General features: G+C 47.7%; 1 protein-coding gene and 2 pseudogenes across 3 annotated transcripts in view; 2 read left to right on the top strand and 1 right to left on the bottom strand.

Moving 5' to 3' along the window:
* The window catches only part of TGM5 (transglutaminase 5), a 28,962-nt gene that overhangs the window by 2,571 nt on the left and 2,782 nt on the right, over nucleotides 1–23,609 (bottom strand). Inside the window, exons 2-11 of one of the 2 annotated variants that reach the window (XM_005877565.2) lie at nucleotides 21,773–21,952; nucleotides 21,431–21,676; nucleotides 19,524–19,642; nucleotides 17,035–17,163; nucleotides 16,108–16,285; nucleotides 6,067–6,202; nucleotides 5,337–5,440; nucleotides 4,995–5,234; nucleotides 1,718–2,065; nucleotides 1,083–1,243 (exon numbers count right to left, since the gene is read on the bottom strand). In XM_005877565.2, coding sequence (XP_005877627.1) covers nucleotides 1,083–1,243; nucleotides 1,718–2,065; nucleotides 4,995–5,234; nucleotides 5,337–5,440; nucleotides 6,067–6,202; nucleotides 16,108–16,285; nucleotides 17,035–17,163; nucleotides 19,524–19,642; nucleotides 21,431–21,676; nucleotides 21,773–21,952 — 1,841 coding nt within the window. The remainder of the gene's footprint in view (nucleotides 1–1,082; nucleotides 1,244–1,717; nucleotides 2,066–4,994; nucleotides 5,235–5,336; nucleotides 5,441–6,066; nucleotides 6,203–16,107; nucleotides 16,286–17,034; nucleotides 17,164–19,523; nucleotides 19,643–21,430; nucleotides 21,677–21,772; nucleotides 21,953–23,609) is intronic. The other variant, XM_005877566.2, reaches the window with a different exon arrangement.
* LOC102239540 lies at nucleotides 7,460–7,927 on the top strand (annotated as a pseudogene). Its single transcript, XR_001364264.1, has one exon. The product of XR_001364264.1 is annotated as a 10 kDa heat shock protein, mitochondrial pseudogene (transcript).
* LOC102263747 lies at nucleotides 12,901–13,594 on the top strand (annotated as a pseudogene).

The raw sequence follows: 23,609 nt of genomic DNA, 5'->3' as shown, positions 1-23,609 counted from the left end.
CTCATTTGTGGAATATAATGAACAACATAAACTGATGAACAAAAATAGATTCAGAGACAGAGAAGCATCAAATAGACTGTCAAACTTCAGAGGGAAGGCAGAGGAGGGTGAGGAGTGGAGTGGGGTAAGAGATCAACCAAAGGACTTGTATGAATGCATATAAGCATAACCAATGGACACAGACACTGAGCGGGTTAGGGCATGTGCTGGGGGGTGGGAGTGGCTGGGGAGAAGTCAAAGGGGGAAAAAGGAGACATATGTAATACTATATGTAATATTTTAAACAATAAAGAATTTTTTAAAAAAGAGAATATTCTTTGGCAGTTTTTGTTTGTTTCCTCTGATTGCAATTCTACCCCACCCCTTCCTTCCCTTTTATCATAACTGGCTCATTCTTTTCACATGAAGAGCTCATTCAGGGCTGTAGAGACAAGGAAGTGGCTTCAAGAAACCTAGAAGCACCTTTGGACCCCCCCCCCTCGCCCCAGGCGAGGCTTGCCAGATGCGTGCTGCGGAGGGCACCAGAGGCTCCTGTGGCAGGGTCCAGGAAGCTGCTTGGCTTTGCTGAGGCAGCAATGGAAGGAAGGGACCCCTGACATCTTCCCACTCAGAGGATCACAGGACGTCAGAACAGGATGTGTCCTCAGAGGCCATCTTGTCTAATCCTCTCAATTGACAGCTCAGGAAGCAGAGGCCCAGGGGTTTGCCCAAGGATGCGCAGTCGGGAAATGGCAAATCAAACCTAAGCTGACCTTCAGGCAGTGCTCTCCCCCTTCTCAGGTCCCTCCCAATTGAGCTCACGTTGACCTTGGGGAAGGCCAAGAGTGGGAGGTGGCTGCTTAAGGTGACCTCTCCATGGCAGCTGCTTAAGGGCCAACCACAAGGCACCTAACGGTGCAAGAGGATGGAAACATCACCCAGTGTTTTCAGATAAACCTCCCAATCCAGGTGGGAAGTACCTGGAAGCACCAGAAGAGGCAGAGGAAAGGAGGGGCTGCTTTTCTGAGCAGGCTCTCGAGGGCTCCTCCCGCTCCCAGCTAGTCCCAAGGAACCCCCAGGCCACTTCCAGGGCTCTTGCTTACATTAATTATGATGGTGGGATACACTAAGGTGATGATCTTGTTCACCAGGATCTTCTCGGGATTGCTCTTCTCTTCCACCAGGGCACTGATGCGAATCAGCTTGTCTGTGGACAGGTGCTGGCTGTACTGGGAGTAGGAGATTTGACAGGGATGGGTCTTTGCTAGGGAGAGAACACAAGGATGAGGTGAGACTGCTGGGGAAATCAGCTGGGCCTGGTGGATATGGGGACCCTTTTATAGAAAGGAGGAAGCCAACATGTACTGAGCCCCAGTGAAGCGGGTACCAGGTTATCAGATGGAGAGACTGGGGAGTGAAATGGCTTGCCCAAGGTTATCCTGCTGGTAAATGGGCGAGCTGAGACTCGAAAGTTTGGATGACTCGAAAGCTCAGGTTTCCCCCACTAAGCCAGGCTACTGTCCTTGAAGGAAAGGTAGAAGGAAGAAGAGGAGACAGGAGGCAGAGGCAGAGGGAAGGAGATAAGGGAAGAAGAAGAAGAGGAATCTGTGCTGAGGAGACACCAGGAAGATGGTGTCACAGGGAAGCTCCAGAACCCTTGTTGGCTGGCTTGACCCCAGTGGTATTTCCATAACCCATCTGTGTACAGAGTCCCCATGCCCATGCCCAGAGTCCATACCTTCTTCAGGTAAGAGACTGATGAAGGCTGTGTCCTGCCAGAACGGGGGCAGAGGGCTGCCATTATGCAGCAGAGACTGAGCACTCAGGTTCACTCTGAGGTTCTTGAACTGGAGCGACATGTTGAGGGCCAGCAGGACAAACCTTATGTCCTGGCCCATGTTGGGAGGGTCGAGCAGCTGGAATTTCAGGGAGACCTGGATAACATCACTGGGCCGAAGGGAAGGTGAATTCAGCCTCCGAGGCACGGGCTTGGAAGATTGTGAGTCTGCTTGGTAGTGGCCCCGGGACTTTCCAGTCTTCAGCTTCTGAAGAGCCTTCAGAAACACCTGTCTCTCCTGGGGAGAACCTGGGAGGGCAGAGATAGCACCATCTATGGGCCAGCGGTTAGGCCGTGACTGAACATCCTTCCCAACAGCCATACCAACACTGCAAGGTTGTTCAAACCTGCATTTCCAACAACAAATACTCCCTATAATTTATCAGGTGCTTTCTAAGTGCCAGGCTCTGCTGAGCACTTCACTCCTTTCACACCTCACATCAACCATGAGAGAGAGAGATTATTATTAGTCCACATACAGATGTGGAAAATGGGGCTTTGAGAGGGCATGTCAGTTGCCCAAGTCTCACAACTTGCTGGGGGCAGAGTCCAGGTAGAAGCCAAATCCACATGAATAAAGTCATCTGTGCTCATGACCAATAGACTATAGCCGTGGTCGGCAAACTGTGGCTCACAAGCCACATGCGGCTCTTTGGCCCCTTGAGTGTGGCTCTTCCTAAGCCTTAGGAGTACCCTAATTAAGTTAATAACAATGTACCTACCTATATAGTTTAAGTTTAAAAAATTTGGCTCTCAAAAGAAATGTCAATCGTTGTACTGTTGATATTTGGCTCTGTTGACTAATGAGTTTGCCGACCACTGGACTATAATATTGTCACTATACCATGGGGAAGACAAAGGCCCACAAATGCCCTTCAAGACAGCAGGGCATGATTTGATTTCGGTTCCAGCACTACATTATTAGTCAGGTGTAGACTACCTGGATATTGAGAGATGAAAACCACAGGGAAAAAAATAAGAGGAACTCAGTCAAGCTGAGTTCCCAGAGCACCCAGATCTCAGTCCTAGGGGGGCGCGGTGGCCGGGAAGTACAGGGGTCAGGGGTACTCACCGTGCTTCCCTAATAATCCCAGCAGCTGCCTTCACTGAACACTTACTGTCGCCAGGGCCCCGCTTTACCCCCTTAGTGCATCCCCACCACCTCCCAGGCAGAGGCCACTTGTGTCCCCTTGCTCTGGAGGTTGTTCTAAGCCTTGTTTCATGCAGAAGAGAATCTTGAGACACTGGCTTCAGTAAGAGTGGACCCAGAGAGATGTGGGTCAGGTTTAACTCATCTGTGGTTTGCTCTGCCTTCAGATCTTGTCAGGCTGGGTGGGAGGAGACAGAATACTGCCTGGCTGAGCAGCACACTCAGGCCCACTGGAATATAGCTCCAGATCCCCCAACTTCACAGGGAACCCTGTGGACCTTGTAGCAAATGCTGCCCATGCCCCACCCATATTGCCTTGGCATTTGCCATTTCAATGCCTATGTGCCCTAATTTTCAAATTCTAGCATCTGCTACTACTCTTTGCCTGAGGCTTTCTCTGTTCTTGCATGGGGCAGACCAAAAGTGCTAGAGAATTTACACCCGCAACCCATGACCAACAGGATTTGGTGGATAAATAATAGCTCCTTGCCTCTTGGGTGGAATAAATCTAGGGCAGCGATTTTCAACCTGTGTGCCCCAAGAATTTTTAAAACATGCAATATGTGACTATTTAGTCAGGGCACTGACCTCTTTTCCCTTAGATTGTCAAATAAAAAATGACAACAGCCAGCACAACAATAGGCACCTGGTGTGAATGACTCAAAATTATACATATTTTTGTCAGATCAGCAAAAAATATCTTTTTGGTGTACTGCAGAATTTTAGTAATTAGTGTATGTGTGCCATGAGATGAACAAGATGGACAATCGCTGACCCTGGATGTGGTTCTACACTTTACACTGAATCCCTGATAGGGTGGTCAGAGTTAGCAAATAAAAATACAGGGCCATTTAATTTGAATTTCAGATAAACAACAAATAATTGGAGACATGGTTAGACTAAAGCATTATTCATCCTGAATTTTCTCTGGCAACCTCACTGTCAGAGCTCCCCAGCCGGCCTGAGCTCCTGCCGCCCACCTTCGAACAGGCTTGATGGGGCCCCTGCACTGGCTCCCTCCCCTTCCCTGTCTCTCTTGCTCACTCTCCTTCCTTCCAGTAGTTCCTGCATTGCCTCACAGATAAACCACGTGTACTTGAATCCTTGCCTCAGGATCTGTTTCTGGGCACCCCAACCAAGATAACCCAGAGTCGATGGGGGTGGGGAGGGGATGGACGGTATTGCTGTGTAGCGCCTTCCTAGGCTTGGATTTTGGAGCTTCTCTATGGTGTCCCCAAAGGCCCACATAGACAGACCACAGACACCCACTTGCCAGCATTCCCAGCAATTGCTCACCCTCCCCCACCCTCCACACATTCCCGATCCATCTTCCTCGGATCCTGCCCCTCACCCTGCTTCTGGCCCTCATGGGCTGGATATTTTTGCTTGGCTCCCTAGTGATTGAACTTGGTGACTGGTCTTCCTCAATTTCCAGGAATTAATCCACGGCTGACTAATTTAGCTGCCCCTTTGCCCCTGCTGGCTTGGATAAGAAGCCCCTGCCAGGTCTCCCACATCTCCAAATCATCTTCTGCAGGGGGAGGGCACAAGAGTGAGCATATGGCCTTATAGCAGCCTGGGTGCTGACTGGTGACCTATTTTGTCCTCCAAACACCCAATAAAACACAGTAAATTAAACAATACATTAAAGGAAATTAATTTAATTAATTAATAAGCGTTTGGTGTTTTTTTTTTACTAAATGCCCCCATCTCCAGTGGGAGGCTGATTTGCGGGGAAGGCAGGGCTGAGGAATTCATATACTGTTGATAAGATGCCTGTCAATGGCCCTATAGTCAATGTGAATGTCTGTGGGAAAGTGCTCACTGGCCTGTGGGATGGGGGTGGGGTGGGGGGCATGAGGAAGTGAGGCAGTGGGATGCCTGGACTGGGAACTCAAAACTGAAGGGCTGAGATGGACCTGGGTCCTGCCCCGCAGACACCCTCTGTTCCCCAGAGGCCTGTTCCAGCTGGCTGAGGGGGAAGGTGCCCACAGGACCTGGACTCTGAGGGGGCTGGTATAGTCATACCTTCTTCATACTTGTAGTTCTCCGTGATGTCATCCCGCTCATCACTCCGGATGCTCTTGGTGCTGATAAAATTGCCCACAGAATGCGTGTCCCGGTGAAGCCTCTGCTCCTTTCCTCCATGGACGAGCCAGCACACACAGTCGGCATTCACCATGGAAAAGACAAAGGCCGTGTCGTAGTTCAGATCCACCTCTCCCTCTTTGATGGCTCTGACGGAGGCAGGGCCGCAGCAGAACATGCCTGGAGGAGAACGGAAGAGCCATGAGGGCCGTTGCAGGGACCGGCGGGGCCGAGGGCTGTTTCCGTGGGAGTGGGTTCTGCCTTTCCCATGGAGAGCCTCACCATTGCTCCTCTCCTGAGGCGTGGAGTCCAGCACCTGCCAGCCTCCGTATCCGGGAGGGAGGTCCTTTCGGGCCATCCAGCACTCGTTCCAGACATGGAAGTTCCTGAGGGAGAAGCCACAGGAGCCAGTGTCAGATAAGCTAAGGGCAAGTTTGTAGTGGACAATGAGCAGGTGCACTGACCGGTAGAAAGACAGACTTAGCACCCCCAGGCCTTCAAACCTCTGTGGGTGAGTAGTGATGGCTCTTCCTCCTGTGAGCCCAACCTGCCCTGAAAGGAGCTTTCCTCTGTTGGTGACAAGAGAATGAAGGCTTCCAGCGCCGACTGAAGTTCAAAACTAACTCACTCTCTCTCTCTCTCTCTCTCTCTCTCTCTCTCTCCCAGAAATTCCTTGTGCCATTTCCTGTGGGTGCTGCTGACTCACAGGCAATCATGGTCTTTGTGTCTGGAGGTGAGACTTTGGTCCTCCTGCAGCCACAGGCTGAGTATTGAATGAAGGAGGCGGCAAAGAGGAAAACCTCAGCCAGGACAGGGAGCTCTTGTGATGTTTAGATTCTAAACTCAAAACCATTGTTTTTGTGTTGAGCTGTGTCCCAGCCTTTGGGTTGGGGAGACTGAGCCGCAGGGCTGGGGAAAGTGGGGGTGGGGGGCATGAGAGGGCATCAGGCTCATGGACTCACTTCTTCTGGTGGGGTTCGCCCTACAAAGAGAACGAGAAGTTGTCTCTCACCAGACAGTGTCCTTCTTATTCTCCAAAATCCTGCCCGTGTTGTCGTAGTACTCATCTATGATCAGGTTCCCGTCTGTGTCGTGGCCAGAGTCAAAGTTGGTGATCACGCGGGTGGGGATCCCCAGGCACCTCATCACTGCGAAAAGGGCAGAAAATCTTGTGGGGTTGTGAATTCAGGAGCTCTGTGGCTTCCTGGAGTTAGGGCCTGGGCTCAGGGAAATCATTCATTTAGCGCCTTCAGGACCGAGCAGGAGCTGTCTGGGGCACTGGGTTGGTGATGCTGCCAACTTCCTCCCCATCCTCCTGAGCTCCTTTCCCTGGTGCTCACAGAAGCCACTGCGTGCAAAGGTGCAGGTTGCTTCAACAAGCACTGCCAGGGCCAACAGAAAGTCTAGGGAGGCCTGGGTTCCCCTGCCTGGGCCAGCAGGGCGGGGCGGGCACACCCCTTTAGCAAGGCTCGGTGGCCTGACTCAGTCGCACTTCTCTCCTGGCCATAAATTTCCACCTCCAAACCAAATACCTGGAAAGTTTTCCTTTCTATAATAGAGATTGTTGGCTGAGGACAGCAGATTCTTAGGCAAAGAGTCCTGTGGTTTGGACTTCCCCCTTTTCTATGGGTGGATTGTCTTGGCAGCTTCTCAAAGAAAGTATCACAGATCCAGCCAGAGGGAAGGAAACTGTGGAACAGAAGCCTGGAAAAGGGAGGCTGTACCTGGCGGAGCAATTCTGGGAAAGCGGTCGAATGGTATCTTTATTCCTGACGGTGCATCTCTTCCCTTTGCCAACCAACTTCTTTTCTTGTCCTCTGCTCTGTTTCTCCCACTCCGCATTCTTTTAAGAACAGCAATATCTCCCAGCCCATCCTACCACCAATGCCCTGGGGATCCCTGTCCCCTAAAGTCCAACTGTGAAGTAATAATAATAATAATATCTACCAGCAGGCATGGTGCTGTTTTGCATACATTATGTTCAGGACATCTCTACGTGGAAGCTGATGTTATTATCCCCGTTTTGTAGATGAGGAATCAGAGGCTAAGAAAAGTTTGCTCACCTGGACCAGAGTCACACAGCTAAGAAGTGGCAGAGCTATCCCTCAAATCCTGGTTTCACTGCTCAGCTTGTACTCAGTTCTGAGTTCACCTCCCAGTATTATGCAAACAGTTCAGCATTCTAGTATTTTCACCTTATTCCACATCCCAAGCACTTTCCTACGTTATCAAATATTTGGCAAAAGCAAGATTTCTAGGGGTGGTTATTTTTAGATATTTGGTTGGTTTCCATTTTTCCCCCTGTTGTAAATAATGCTGTGATGAACATCTTTATAGATCAGTCTTTTTTCCTCCCTGGGGACAGATTCCAGGAGATAAAATGAGAGTCAACAAATATAGTGGCCAGCAGCGACTGCAGGTCTCTCCTTGCAGCCGCGGTGCGACAGCGGAGCATAGGTGGCCGTGGTCGGAGTCATGGCAGGACAGGCCTTTAGGAAGTTCCTTCCCCGCTTTGACCAAGTATTAGCTGAAAGCAGTGCTGCAGAAACTGTAACCAAAGGAGGCATGATGCTTCCAGAAAAACCTCAAGGAAAAGTATTGCAAGCCATAGTGGTCCCTATTGGATCGGGCTCCAAAGGAAAGGGTGGAGAGATTCAACCTGTTAGCGTGACAGTTGGAGATAAAGGTCTCCTTCCAGAATATGGAGGCACCGAAGTAGTTCTAGACGACAAGGATTGTTTCTTATTTAGAGGTGGTGACATTCCTGGAAAGTATGTACCAGTAGACTGAAATAAATCACTATTGAAATGGCATCATGTGAAGCTGCCCATTCCATTGAAGTTCTGAAATCTTTCGTCATGTAAATAATTTCCGTGTTTCTTTTATAATAAACTAATGAAAAAATATATAGATACTTCTCAGCGTTGAAGTTCTGAAATCTTTCATCATGTAAATAATTTCCATGTTTCTTTTATAATAAACTAATGAAAAAAATATATAGGTACTTCTCAGCATTGTTCACATACTACTGTAATTTTTAAAATGTTCATAATTTTTAGTTCAAATACTTATGTATATTAAGCATTTAATTGCTTATAGATTTTAGTTTAGGCTCCTTCTCATACGTTGGCACAAAGCCTCTCCAAGCTAGGGCATGGACACACCCTTGGATATGGCCCAAGACAGGGAGGAGAGAAGCCCAAAGGGGAACCTGGAGTTCTCCTTGGAGTGGCACGTCTGCACGTCTGCACAGGGCCAAGGAACAAGGGCAGGGAGTGAGCAGAGCCGACAAGCGAGTTGTAGGTGGAGGTGACACAGGACAGCCTCGGAGGGGAGGGTGAAGGCTCGAAGAGCTGTCACTGAAGGAACCTGAGACAGGAGTGATGCAAGAGCATTCAAGTGACTCAGGAGCTTGGCGTGGGCCAGGATTTATGCTAAGATGACAGTCAGATGGGAGGGTAGCACTTATGGTGGTAAGAGAATGTGCCAAGGAGAACTGAGTAGGGAGAGCAGTGAACAAGCCTCTGTTCTTCACCCTGATTGCAGAATTCATGAACAGCCACTTGAAGTGTCAGTGGTGGTGCCCACTACTGCCCCACATGTCTGGATGGGCACAGAGTAGACGCGCATTAAATTGTGCTGGAAGCAGGTTGTCTTTAACCTGTGCACAAGGTTTCTGCAGAGTATCACTCCCAATGATTCACCGTTTGACATGAGACTCAGGTGACTCATTGATAATGTTGTGGGAGCTGAGTCCCTCATAAAAAAGAAACCCATATGGGGTGTGCTTGTGTGTGTGCATCTACAGGCATGCACACTCACATGGTGATATTTGGAAAAGGTGGAGAAGATCTCAGAGCTGGGAAAGAATTAGAGTTCCCAAGGCATACTACACAACACCCAGCATGAATTACAATCTCTCTTTACTTGGCCATTTTAGCACTTATTCAGTGACAAGTGTCAAGCCCTTGCCATGAACCAGACAGTGAGTTAGATGCAAAGTGCACAGAAGCTAAAGACATTCCTGCCCTCCAGGAGTGCAGCTTCACTCCTGACTAGTGGCAGACACTGTGCTGATGGTGCATTAAAACACGCAGTCTGTTTCAGGCTGGACATGAAGGCTTCTCACCAGTTCTCCCTCCACCACCAGCCCTGCCTCCGCATAAAGAAATGTAGCTCCAATTTTATAAGAGAAATTAATGGAAAGTTAGAGTTCAATATATTGAAATTCATTTGGTCAGCTTTGCTATCACACTTCCATGTCTTATACTGAAGAATAGAGTCAAAGCCCCAGCTAATATAAAGTCAAAGTAATTGCATTTAAATTTGATGATTTTTAGCATCTTTTAACTTCTCCCGGGTTGTAGTAAGCTTCCAAATGGTAGATGTAACCACTTCCTGCTCCACCTACCATGCTTTTAATTGTTTCCACAACAAGATGGTTATCTTGCCTTAGTTTTTCAGATATGTTAGCACGAGGTCATATTCTCACTTGTCTGCAGTGACAATAAAACCTAAAGCTGCTCTAAAAAATAAAGCCTACTTAAAAAAAAATGTAGCCCTAGCTGGTTTGGTTCAATGGTTAAAGCGTTGGCCTGAGGACTGAAGGGCCTCCGGTTCGGTTCCGGTCAAGGGCAATGCCTGGGTTTTGGGCTCAATCCCCAGTAGGGGGTGTGCAGGAGGCAGCCAATCAATGATTCTCTCTCATCATTGCTGTTTCTATCTCTCCCTTTCCCTTCCTCTCTGAAATCAAGAATAAAAAAAAAATATATAGGGATGTAGAGAAACAGGAAAATATGATCAGGAAAATTGTCAGTCAATTTCTGGAACTAGATCCAGAAATGACAGAGATCATGGAACTAACTGACAAGGACATTAAAACAGGTATTTTAAATACTATAAATATGCTCAAGAGAAAGTAAAGGAAAACATAAATATAATAAGAAAAATGGAAGATAAAGAAAAGACTCAATGAAATTTTTAAAAATAATCCTCACCCAAGGATAATTTTTCGTTGGTTTTTAGAGAGAGTGGAAGGGAGGGGGAGAGACAGAGAGAGAGAGAGAAACACCGATGTGAGAGAGACACATTGATTGGTTGCCTCCTGCACACACCCAACCTGGGGTAGGGGATCGAGCCTGCAACTGAGTTACATGTCCTTGACAGGAATCAAACCTGGGACCCTTCAGTCCGTAGGCTGATGCTCTATCCACTGAGCCAAACCAGCTAGGGCCCAATGGAACTTTTAAAGGTGAAAAATACAATCTATAAAACAAAAATACATACTGGACAAAATATTATACAAAGATAACAATATACTTCCCTGGCTAGTGTGCTCGGTGGTTAGAATGTTGGCCCACACACTAAAGGGTTACGGGTTCAATTCCTGGTCAAGGGTATGTACCTGGGTTGGAAGGCAACCAATTTATTTCTCTCTCTCACATTGATGTCTCTCTCTCTCCCCTCTTTCCCTACCTTCAACTTTCTCTAAAAATCAATGGAAAAAATATCCTTGGGTGATGATTAAAACAACAACAACTAAAGATAATATACTTTTTTATAGGAACAGCTTTAAATACAATGCTATATATTAAATACATCAAAATGTTTCCCTATCTTGGGGGGAAGTGAATGGAAATGGTTTATGAGATAAGTGGGGGAAATAAATTAATTAGTTACATTTTTTAAAATGAGGGGCTTGAAGAAGACCTATTACGATAAATGCCATGACACGAGGAATATGATTAATTTAATCCCAAACACTCCAAGGAACAAAGCAAGGAAATAAACCCAAAAAGTGCTAGAGCCCAGCTACTGTGTGTCAGTGGTTGAGTGTCAACCTATAAGCCAGGAGATCTCAGTTCAATTCCTGGTCAGGGCACATGCCCAGGTTGTGGGCTCAAGCCCCAGTGCGGGGCGTGGAGGAGGCAGCTGATCAATGATTCTCTCTCATCATTGGTGTTTCTGTCTTTCTTTCCCTCTCCCTTCCTCTCTGAAATCAATAATTTTTTTTTTAAAAAAGACTAATCAAGTTCTGACCTGATTAGGTCAAACCCACTGAAGATAATCTTCCTTCTTAGAATCAACTGATTTGGGACCTTAATTACATCTGCAAAATTCTTAAAAAAAAAAAAAAGTGGTAGAGAAAATAGAAAGCTGAAGTTTGGTAGATGGCTAGAAAAACCTTTTAGCCCAGCTGATGTTGCTCATTGGTTGAGCATCGACCCATGAACCAGGAGGTCACAGATTGATTCCTGGTCAGGGCACAGGCCCAGGTTGTGATCAATGGAGGTTCTCTATCATCATTGATGTTTCTATCTCTCTCTCCCTCTCGCTTCCTCTCTGAATATATATATATATAAAAGAAAAACCTATGATTTTCCTGGTTCAATTCCTGGTCAGGGCATATGCCCAGGTTTCGGGCTCAATCCCCAGTAGGGAGCATGCAGGAGGCAGCCAATCAGTGATTCTCATCATTGATGTTTGTCGCTCTCCTTCTCCCTTCTTCTCTCTGAAATCAATAAAAATATATATATATTTTTTTAAAAAAACCTTTTAACCAAGAGCCAGTCAGACCTTTGGAGCCTAAGAGGCAGAGATTAAAACACCAGGAGACGAATTATCTTAGCTAACACTTACGTAAAACTAACCATGTGCCAGGCATTTTTCTAAGTGCTTGCCACATATTAATTAACAACTAGGTGAGGGAACATTTCATACAATCTTTGATGCCTCATAAATCCATGGAGAATAACAGTAGATTTATGTTTAAGCCAAAGGTTGAAGCTAAATGGCACACGGGGGGCCTTGGCTGAGGTTCCTTCTTTCAGAGTGAATGACTCAGTAAAAACAACGAGGACAAGAGTTATTGTATTGAAATAACTCTGTACAAACAAGTGAGGAGAAATCTTAGCTCCATGAAGAGAGGAGGTGCCCCGCCCCAAGCTCTCAGCCTCCTCACCTTCCCACCATTTCCCACCATGGCCCAGGGCCCAGGGCCCTACTTTACAGCGGAGGAGATGATACCACATGGACCTGCTCAGAGTCAATTGTTCAAGTCTTCCAACCCTCAGCCCCTCACTTCTCCCCCCACTGCTACCCCATGCAGTTGTGGGTAGGAGCCTACCAGGACCAAGCATATTCTTAGGATGCCTGGCTTAAAAAACAAACAAACTTTATTGAGATAATTCGCCTACCATAAAATTCACCCTTTTAGAATTTTATGAGTTTAATAAGTATTTTAGAGTCACCACTTGAGTGGTTGGTAGTATATTCACAGGTTGTACAACAATCCCCACTAATAATCCCAGAACATTTCACCTAAAAAAAAAAACACCTCTATATCTACTAGCAGTCACTTCCCATTCTCTCCTCCACCCAGCCCCAGGCAACCACTAATCCACTCTCCTGTCTCTATGAATTGGCCTATTCTGGGCATTGCACATATATGGAATCATACAATAAGTGGCTTTTGGACACCTGGCTTTGGGGAGAATTTTCAGACAACAGATCATCACTGTCCCCTCTGTTCCTGGTTACAGTGCGAGGCTTCCTGGATACTTTACAGACCTCAGCCAAGGGCTGAGGGGCCGACCTTGTCACAAGGAGTGGGTGGCCAGAACAGGATGACTGAGAGTCGCGGGGCAGCTGGGCCTGAGCATCGAAAGGTAGGCCAGGGATTTCTCTGAAATTCTCCAAGTAATAGACAACTAAACGGTTGTCAAGGAAACAGCCCATCCAAAAATTATAGCACTATCTTTGATGCATCCAAAGTTTCATTTCTATGATTTTTCTTTAGGAACTCGATGTCAATCTGTTCACATTAAAAAAGGGCAATACGAGTGACTGAGCCGCCGCCGCCGAGGACTCAGCAACCTCCCCCTTGAGCCCCCCCTCGCTTCCCGACGCTCCGTCCCCCCTGCCCGCCTTCTCCCGCCTCAGCCTTCTGCAGGCCGTTTCCACCGAGGAAAAGGAATCGTATCGTATGTCCGCTATCCAGAACCTCCACTCTTTCGACCCCTTTGCTGATGCAAGTAAGGGTGATGACCTGCTTCCCGCTGGCACTGAGGATTATATCCATATAATAATTCAACAGAGAAGCGGCAGGAAGACCCTTACTACTGTTCAAGGGATCGCTGATGATTACGATAAAAAGAAACTAGTGAAGGCCTTTAAGAAGAAATTTGCCTGCAGTGGTACTGTCATTGAGCATCCAGAATATGGAGAAGTAATTCAGCTGCAGGGTGACCAGCGCAAGATATGCCAGTTGACCAGCGCAAGAACATATGCCAGTTCCTTGTCGAGACTGGACTGGCTAAGGACGACCAGCTGAAGGTTCATGGGTTTTAAGTGCTTTTGGCTCACAGAAGCTTAAGTGAGGATTTCTTTGCAATGAGTAGAATTTCCCTCCTGTCCCTTGTCACAAGTTTAAAAACCTCACAGCTATAATAATGTAACCATTTGGGGTCTGCTTTTAACTTGGACTAGTGTAACTCCTTCATGCAATAAACTGAAAAGAGCCATGCAAAAAAAAAAAAAAAGGGGGCAATACTGGGAAGTAGAGCTGCTGGGGGGAGGATGTACTTCTGGGTCACACAAGAGTCACTTGATCACTTTTGAGCTTCAGTTTTTTCACCTGTAAAGTGATGGTCGGTAATGATATCTACTTTGCATGTGGTTGTGACGATTAGAAAGAGTGAAAGTGCTCAGTGTGTGCCCGAAGCACAGGGAATGCTGGACACATGGTGGCTGCTAGTCATGTCTGTGCAGTAGATGGCCTCGTGGTTAGAGCGTGCCAGACCTGGATGTGAGCTTCGCTCCACCACTCAATCTCTTCATCTGCAAAATTGAGGTGATGGTAGGACCTAATTCACAAGGTCATTTGGAGGATCAAACAGAACTATCCTAGCTAATCCTGAACACTCACTGTAGCCAGGCTCTATTCTAAGAATTCTCCATGTATGAGCTTAATCCTCTGAGGTAACTGAGGCACATGTTAAGTGACGTGTCCGAGGTTATTCAGCCAACTAATGGCCTTGCTGGTATTTGAAGCCAAGCAGTCTACCTCTCGAGCTCACATGCCTCACCATTACTCTAAGCTGTCAAAGTTTTAGCATAGTTCCTGGCACAGAGGAAGTCTTCCATAACCATCAGCTATTGTGATTGTGAATAATAGTAACGCTTTGGCAGCTGAATCGGGTTAAGGAGCTTGATAGATCTCTAACTTTTAGTGGAGGATACAGACTGGGTCTTACCCATTTTTATATCCAAAAGTATTTGAAGCATAGTGCCTAGCATAGAATAAGGACTCAATAAATAAGTGTTATTGGAATGAGTTTTAAAAACTGATATACTTATTAATATACAATGTGGTAGGCCTTTCCTGGAAGGCTGGTGCTAACTGAGCTTCAGTTGGACCCACTGTAGCCCACATTTGACCCACTTTGCCCAACCCTTTGCTTCCCAGATCACTATAGAGCCATTATTCCCATAAACATTTTAATTGGTCTGCTCTCTTGCATAATCTCCATTCACTGGCTCCACCTCTGTCATCAACCAGTTCCAGATAATCACACCCCAAACCCTGGCCCTTTCTTTTACACACATACACCTGGCCCATTAGACTCAAGGCTTTCCATGCACAGGAAGATTTCCTCTCTATCCTGCACAAACAAGATTGATCCGTCCTCTGCCTCTCACTCTTGTGCCTCCTCCCTCAATGACTCAGACATCCTAGTTTACCCAAATGCCTATAACTCTTATCTGTCACACAATCAAAGCTGTCAGATTCCTGGTTTCTTATTAAAACAAAACAAAACAGAACAAAACACCGACCAAGGATTCTTTGACTAATCAAAGCATTAACTCAAGCCGGGGCTGTGCAGCTGCAGGGGAGGAGTAGTTCCATGGAACCGCCTCCTCACCAACCTGTGTGAAGTCACCCTCTGTGGGTGTCCACAGAGACCTCCTTGTACCCTTGGACAGAGGCCTGGCCTTTGCTCGCAGCCCAGGGCTCTCTGGGCTTCCTCCAGGTGACTGGAGCTGGACTCAGCACACACATGCATACACAGTGCACCCGCCTTGTCCTCTAGGGAATTTCTACACAAAAGGCCTCACTTCTTGATAAAACCAAGTTGTGGGCAGATCTTGCCTCCCTGGTTGCACTAGAGAGTGCTGTGAACAAAAGCCACGCTTGGCATCGTTCTCCAGGTAACATTCATAACTTCCTGATTGTGACCCAAGTCAGGTTTAGGGATATGCATGCCAAGAGGCTGAGAGCTGGCCGAGGCTGGGGGGCGGGGTGAGGGTGAGGGCCAGGAGCAAGAGTCCCTGGGTGAGGCAGAAGACCTGCTCCTGCTACCTCCAGTGTGCAACTCATTTCTAAGTATCAGTTTCCTCAACATTTACCTCCCACTTCCTTCTACTTGCTCCTCTTGCCACATGCAAACCGACTTCCACCTGCCGTCTTTCCCACGTGCCTATTCTTTTTAGCTTTTCTTCCCCTAATGTTGCATCTACTCCCTATCTGAAAAGTTGATCTACCATTTCCCCTCACCCCCTAATTCCCTGGCCTAAGCCAGGCCTCCAGACCTCCGAACTTGTGAAACTCCCAATTCAAGGTCATTGCAGTTTGGCTGTCACCTTGCTCTGGCCCCATGGTCCATACCACTGCTCAGATGCACGTTTCCCTCTCATATGAACATCTTCATTAAGACCATTCTCTGTGCTAATCAGTTTGCAAGTTTTCCTAGTTACTTGGCCTCTCATCTCTTTCCTAGCTTGCACCAGACAGTTTCCAGCCAGGTTCAGTTAGAAGAGAGGGGAGGGGGCCAGATTCCCAGAAGTGTGTGATTTCTACCTCAAAACCATCCTCTGAAATAAGCCCAGATATGTGAAGCCTGAGGCTAGTGGAGAGACATTTTTGCTGGAAAGGGCTTCCTTCCAAATGTTCCTTGGTGGTAACTGTGTGAGATGAAGACAAGAATTATTTGGAGGGCTAATATGTGAGCCATTGCATTTTTGGTCATTTCATGGGGAACGTTCTACTCCGTACCTGTGCACATGATGGCTGCAAAGACCCAGCACTGCCCGTAGTGCACTGGCTGGCAGCCTGTGGCGTGCCACTGTTTCAGGATGGCCACGCTGCCAGTCCACTCTGCAGGGTTGGTGCCGTCTGAGAAATTCTCACTCCACTTTCCATTGAGCACCCCATTGTCATCATTGCTGTTGATCTGAAGAGAAGCCATACATAGAAGAATTAGAAGCATCCTTTTCATCAGCAGGATGTGATGTGTGAGCTGCCTTGCAAGGCCTGAGACACAGAGGAGGCTTTGATCTCATTTTACCTGGGGACTTCCAGACCTGCGGGGGAAGGGGTCGGGATGTGAAGCTGGCCGCTCTGACTTGTGTTCCACTGTTAATTGGTTTATTATTCTATTTCTACACACTCCCTTACCCCTCACCTCCCCATCTGAGACACAGAGGAGGCTTTGATCTCATTTTACCTGGGAACTTCCAGACCTGCGGGGAAGGGGTTGGGATGTGAAGCTGGCCACTCTGACTTGTGTTCCACTGTGAATTAGTTTATTATTCTATTTCTACACACTCTCTTACTCCTCACCTCCCCATGCCCTGCAAAGCTTGGCTTTGGTAGCTTTTAAAAATACTCAGAGCAAAGGAAATTTAGAAACAATAAGACCATTTCACAAACTATGGCTACGCTCAGCCTTTCCCAAAACATGCAATTTGGGATTAATAGACATGATGGCCCACGCCCAGCTATTTCAGAGCTCAGTTGAGAAAAACCTGTTAGCTATAACTTTCATCAGTCTTAGCCAAAATGGCTTTGCAGGAGGGCCCATGCCTCTCAACTCTTCATTCTCCCATCGCAGGGACAACTGTGAGTGGGCAGGGCTCCCCTGGCACGGCTTCCTCCCTCTCTGGACGTGCCCTGAGTGGGCAAATCCACACCCAGCCTCACCATGGCGCACACCACCCTGCTGATGTAGACAGGACTCCCTCGAAGAGCACAGTCTTTGGCTGGGTCATTCTTGAAGTGTAGGCTCTTGTCTAGCAACTCCAGGCAGATGTCTATGATATTCTCTTCAAACTGCAAGGAGAGATGCCGAGAGGCAAGGCACCCATGCTTGGCACATGCAGATATGGAGCCACCCCACTCAGCTCTCCAATGGAGTGTGTTTGAAATACAAACCCACTTGGAAGGTAACTGTGTCTAGTAGCACAGCCATGAACTCGGGCAGGTACAGGGTTTCAAAGCTCTAGGATCACAACTCCCCTACTTGGTATGCCCTGCAAGTCAAATCCTTGGAGTTTTTTCTAATGTGTCTGACTGGCTGAAAGATCGTTTCTCTCTCTTCTCTCCTCAATCTCCACACTCTTGGACCTCACGAGCTGTTCTTGCTAAAACCACATTGCCTCATCTTCCACCCCCACCGGCTGATCCGGCTCATCATTGGTAGTTAAGGCTAGGGTGATGGCCCCAACTTGCCATGGTGCCAGCGATGCAGTAGGGAGGGCTGTGGGCTGACTAATAGCATGTGAGTTATGGAAACCTCCCACCCAAGGCAGGCGAGGTGAGAATGCCACTTGTCCTGAGGCCTTTCGCTGAGCCTAAGCCTGGTTTAGCAGCATAGCACTGGCTACATCTCTACTCATCAGGCTCAGGTACAATGATGTAGCCAAGGTCTGTCTTCCCTGCCTAAGTGTATGCTCTGCCTCTCTCGAACGTTCCTTGGAACTTCACACCCCAGATCTGGCACAGTGCTCAGCACAGAGTAAGGGCTCTGAGCATCTTTGTTGAATGAGAGTAAGTGAATTAATTGATTTCCATGCAACACTGGGCAATAAACAGGATTTGGAGGCTCTCCGATCCACTTTCCCCAAGGGATAGTTTGATCAGTTCACTTTTCTGCTTTAAAATGTTCAAAGATCCCTGTGACCTTTGATCAGAATCAAAGCTCTAACTTCCTCTACAAGACACATAAGACCGTCCCTGATCTGGCCTTCTTCTACTTCTCAATACCCTCACCTCACCAGTTTTGTTCCAGCAACACCCAGATTCCTTGTAACCCCTGCAGCAGGTCAAACGGATCCTCACCTTTGTGTCTTTGCTCATCCTTCTCTTTGCCTGTGATGTTTCCCCCCACCTTCCTTCTCTTGGTTAACTCAGTTCAAGTAGTTCCTCTTCCAGGAAGCTTTCCGGACAGCCCCGTGCCCAACCAAGTGCTCTTCCTCCAGGCTCTCAGAGGCCCCTGTGCCTGTCTGGCAATCGTTACATGTCACGCTGCATAAGTGACCTGCTTATTTGACTGAGTCCCCACTTCACTGTGGGCTCGGGGACAGTGTTTCATTCATCTTTATATCTCTAGCACCTAGAACCCTGCCTGGCACTCAGCAGGCATTCAGTATATTTTCACTGAATAAGAGATATGGGAGGACCCAGGGCTCAGAGACCAGCAGCTCTGCTCTTCTGCTTCTCACAGGTGGCAGCAACCTCCTGTCCAGGGACTCACTAAGATGCCCATCTGCCCACGCTGAGTGTGGGGGTGGGGATGTCAGCTGGTGCAAGTTTAGGCTGCTATGTCTCATCTTGACTATACCCACCTGGGGGGCCTAGGCTGGGCCTGAGGCCACACGTGTTGGACAAGTCCAGGAGAGGAAGCCATAGCAAACTGAAACAAGGGGGATGTCAGCTGGTGCAAGTTTAGGCTGCTATGTCTCATCTTGACTATACCCACCTGGGGGGCCTAGGCTGGGCCTGAGGCCACACGTGTTGGACAAGTCCAGGAGAGGAAGCCATGGCAAACTGAAACAAGGCTCCACACTCTCCCCCATAATGTGCAGCCAAGGTTGAGAACCACTGCCCTACACGCTCCCCTGGGATTTCCCAGCTGACACCCCTCTGGGTGGCAGGGCTGGTCCTCTCCCCCTGCCAGTGCCCCAGTGCTGGGGCCAGCCTCAAGAACCCTCCTCCCTGGCCTGGTTCTGGACTTCCTGGAGCATCTGGGGAAGGCTGGGCTGTTGTAGAGCATTGTGATTAATATGATGCTATTTTTACAAATAAAGTCACATGTTTTAGAATATGTGTGGAAAACAAAACCTAGAGCAACCTACACCACACTAGAAACAGTTAACAAACAAAAAAATGCGGCACCACCATGGCCGTTGTCGCTGTTGTGCCTTCATCCTCACTCACATACTCAGTGGAGTTCCGGGGTGGGTACCTTCAGCTGCCCTTCTCTCTCTAATCCTGACACAGTCAGCAAAGAACACCTTCCAACTTTCTATGGCTGCTCCTCTAGCTCCCCGGAGTCACATCTCACATCTTCCCAGTACCATTTAGTTCCCATTAGTCAGTAGTTCTAGATAAACCTTGCCTGAGGGGCATCCATCCATCCCCCTCCTGCTTCCCTCTCCCTTAGATGGTCCATGAGCTGGGCCGAGACTCACCTGCCCATAGTTCCAGGGACAAGGGCGGATCCAGTTCTTGTTTCCTTGGTAGATGAAGCCGTAATCATTCATGACATACTCCTGCCTCTGGGGCTCACTGTCCAAGAAGACAGCGTCCCCTAGGAATCAAAGTGGGAGGACACAAAGCAGAAAAGTCATCTTGCCCTTCCCGCCCATCCCCATCCGCAGAAGGCATAGAAACTGAACTCTGAGGACTGCACAGGGTGACACCAAGAGGGGAAGCAAGACCTGCTCTCCACCATCCCTCAACACCGGCAACAGGCTCAACGTGAAAATGAGGTGGGACAGTAAAAATTTATCTTTGGTGGAATTTATTGGTTTGCAAAGCACATTTACAGCCCAGCCCCATTTTAAGGTTGAGGAAACAGGCTCACAGTGATAAGTAGCTTGCCCACATCATATAGTACAGGGTGGAATGTGAACACAGCCCATGTGACTCCATGCTCTGTGCTCTGCCATACTGAATTAATCCTGGTTGGAAAACAGCAAGCCAGAATTTAGGGGTTGGCTTTGACCTCATCATTTCTTTTGTAGGACTCAAGCTTTAAAAGAGAAGACCCCACAGATACCATTTTCTTCCCCACAGCTCCAGGGGGCCCTCAGTACAAGTCTGAAACACACAGTTTTGGAGGCCAGGTAGGTGTGTGTGTGTGTGTGTGTGTGTGTGTGTGTGTGTGTGTGAGAGAGAGAGAGAGAGAGAGAGAGAGAGAGAGAGAACAAACAGACATCCATCCTCCTTGATCCAGTGGCAGGGCCTCTTCATCTGGCTGATGGGTAAGAGTTCTGAGCCAATCAGTGACAGAGCAGTGGGAGGTGGTTAGAGATATTAGAACCCAGCCAGGGCTCTGGGTTTTGGCACAACGCAGCAGGCCCCCTTGGCATAAGGTTGGTGGAGAAAGTAGAATGAGAGGGAGTAAGAGAAGGGAGACATCCTCTGATTCAGAAGTGAGAATTTGTTGAATTTGACCTCTGCCCCAAATCCCTTATTCTCAACTCTTTCTGCCCTCTTCCTACTCTCTCCTCCTAGCTTGTCCTTCATTCGGCTCACATCCGTGCCAGCCGTCTATGGAACTACTCCTGCTCCCAGGTAGATGTAGAGGACAGGGATTGTGGGCCAGGTAGTTCTGGGATATTTCCTGTAGCTATGTTTGCCTATGACAAAAACTTTCCAGTCCAAATAAATAGGGAACCAGTTAAAAATTTGGTGCATCCAAATGGTGAAGTAATTGTAGCTATTAAAAGGAATGTACTGATAGGAAAATATATCCAACATTGAATTTTTAAATGAAAAAAACCACGCAAATTAGAGCAAACTATGTGTTAAATAATCCCATGTGTGGTATGTATTATATAATTACACACATATGCATATATGCAATAAATACACATTTGATTAAGCATAGAACATTTTTTGTAAGGCTACACAAGAAAACACTAACAGGACTTCCTCTGGAGAATGGAACTTGGAGATTGGGATAAGGTTTGACTTTTCACCCTTTCTTTTTTCCTTCCTCTTTCTTTCTTTTGCTTTTTTTTTTTCCTTTACTTCATTCCACAATTCACTTATTATTCTTACAATGAAAAAACTCAAGTTAAGTTAAAAATGTACGATAAAGGTAAATGTTAACAGGGGTCAAACTTAATTGTAATATTTTCCTTTTAAGTAAAGATGACTTGGCTTATAATTTTAAAATTCTAGATGAGTAAATAAATAGCAATTTATCCCTCCCTGCTTTTTGGTGGTTGGGAGTGAATGCCTAGTGCATGGGATTGGGGAGGTTTGTGGGTTCCCAGGGAGCAGGGGTCTAGAAATCCTTGATCCTGGCTCTCTGTGGCATTGACAAAGGGGCGGAGACAAGGGACCCCCCACATGCACCCCGCCTTACCTGAGCACCAGGGATTGAAGAGCAGAATGAATTTCCCAAGCTGGTAGGCCGTGACAGACCCCTGGAAGGAGTCAATGTGAACCTTCAAGAGGTACTGACCCACAGGCGCCATGGGAGGGGCACACAGGCTCACCTCCAGGGAGCTGGCCTTGTTGGTCTCCAGTGACGCCATCCAGGGACTGGGGCTATGACGACCTGCCAGGCTGAACACAGCCCGAGTCCCCTTGGCCAGGTCGGGCATCGGTCCTGGGAGGGAAGCAGAGTTGAGGCCCTCTGAGGAAATTTCCCAGCCCCTGAGACTCTGCCCCCCACACCCTCCCGTGTGCCAGCAGCGGTTCTCACCAGTCTCAGCTACGAAGATGATGTTGTCCAGGTCTGGCTCGAAGGCCCGGTTCCTGAAGTACAGAGTGATGTTGAAAGCCTGGCCCCGGCGAACGATGAGGTGGTCAAAGGTGATCTCCTCCGTGTGGTGCCGCATGTTGTTCCGGGAGCTTTGGAAGTCTGTGACGGACAACTCCAGCCCTGCAATGGGGCAGCCGGGGCAGACGAAAGAGCAGGGTTATGGAGCATGGTCCAGTCTTGTCCACCACTTACTAGCTGTGCAAACTTGAGAAAGAAGTTTAGCCTTTTCTGAGCCTCAGTTCCCAAGTGGGTAACATAGAATCCACAATACCAGCCTTACACGGTTGGTATAAGGATTAAACGAGGCTCCGTACATGTACGCGCCTCCTTTTTACTTCTTTCCTCCCTTCCTTTCCTGCTTCTCTGACCCTCTAATCCAGTGGTTTTCAACCTTCCTAATGCCGTGCCCCTTTAATACAGTTCCTCATGTTGTGGTGACCCCCAACCATAAAATTATTTTCGTTGCTACTTCATAACTGTAATTTTGCTACTGTTATGAATCATAATGTAAATATCTGATATGCAGGATGTATTTTCATTGTTCGTGACCCACAGCCTTCCTCCCTTACTCTCCTGGAGAGACATGGTTTTCTCTCTCGGTCCAACTCCTGTAGGACTGGCCAAGTACGTCTGCGCCCTTTAGCCTAGCATGTCCTCAGATTTACGCCAGCATCCACTTTCTTGAACAAAAGTTGAGTTTCACTTTCCCCTGTACCAGCATCCAAATCTGGGAGAAAGTCCCTGCGTGAGCTGCTGTGCTTTCAGCAATTCGCTGGCCTTCTGACTATACTAACGCATGTGCCCAATGCTTGGGGAGGTGTGATGCTGAGGTCAGCAAGGAAAGGCCCGCTCCCAGCCTCCCAGAGTTTCTGCTAAGACACAGACTGACCTCAGTGTCCTCCAAGTGTACCTCCCGCAGAAGGGATGCATTTCTAACTTCACCTTTGAACATGGTCACCGCATAGTTCCCACACTTTAAATCACAGTTGGCTCATCCATCTCCTTCTCAGTCTGTATCCATTTATGTGTCATAGGTCCCTTCACTCTTTCCTTGAAAATGTCTGTGGTGTCCATCTGTCCCTTTCCACATGAACATAATTCCAACCGCCTCACCTCACTCCTAGTGACACGAACAGTCTCCATCATGTCTTCTGCTTTCTGTCTCTCCACGTCACCCACCCCTTAACACATCACCAGATGACCTCTCCTCCAGACAACTTGATCATTCCATTCTTTTGCTTTAAAAGCTCTGAAATACCCAACAGCCCACCGTACAAAATGCACACTCCTTAACCTGACACTAACGATCCTCCATACCTGGTCTTCACTTACACTTGCATTCTTACTTCTCACCACTCTCACCATGGGTCTTCCTCTCCATCTGATCCGTCTTCAAGCAAATGGTAGCCTTCCTGTCCATGTATTTTGCTGCTGCTGTAGCCCCAACTCAGAATGCCCCTTCACTATCTAACCAAAGTCCACTTTTCCTCCAGTGCCTGTTCAAGACCCACCTTCTTCATAGAGCTTGTCTCCTTTGGCCTACCCTTCTTCCCATCTTCACTTGATCTACAGCATGTAACTGTATCACTCACAGGGAACCTTAACTGCTTAATGGACAAGTTAATATGCTCATTTGTTCATTCATATCAACAAACTTTTACTGAGAGTCTATTAGATTTAGGCTCATTATGAGACGTTCAGATATCTTTGCAGTTACTTTTTTGTCTGTTTTCCACCACTAGATGTAAGTCAATGGGGATAGAGACCTAGCTGTGTT

Source organism: Myotis brandtii, unplaced genomic scaffold, assembly GCF_000412655.1.
Source record: "Myotis brandtii unplaced genomic scaffold, ASM41265v1 scaffold521, whole genome shotgun sequence".
Lineage (NCBI taxonomy): Eukaryota > Metazoa > Chordata > Mammalia > Chiroptera > Vespertilionidae > Myotis > Myotis brandtii.
This window is presented reverse-complemented; position numbering and strand designations above follow the sequence as displayed.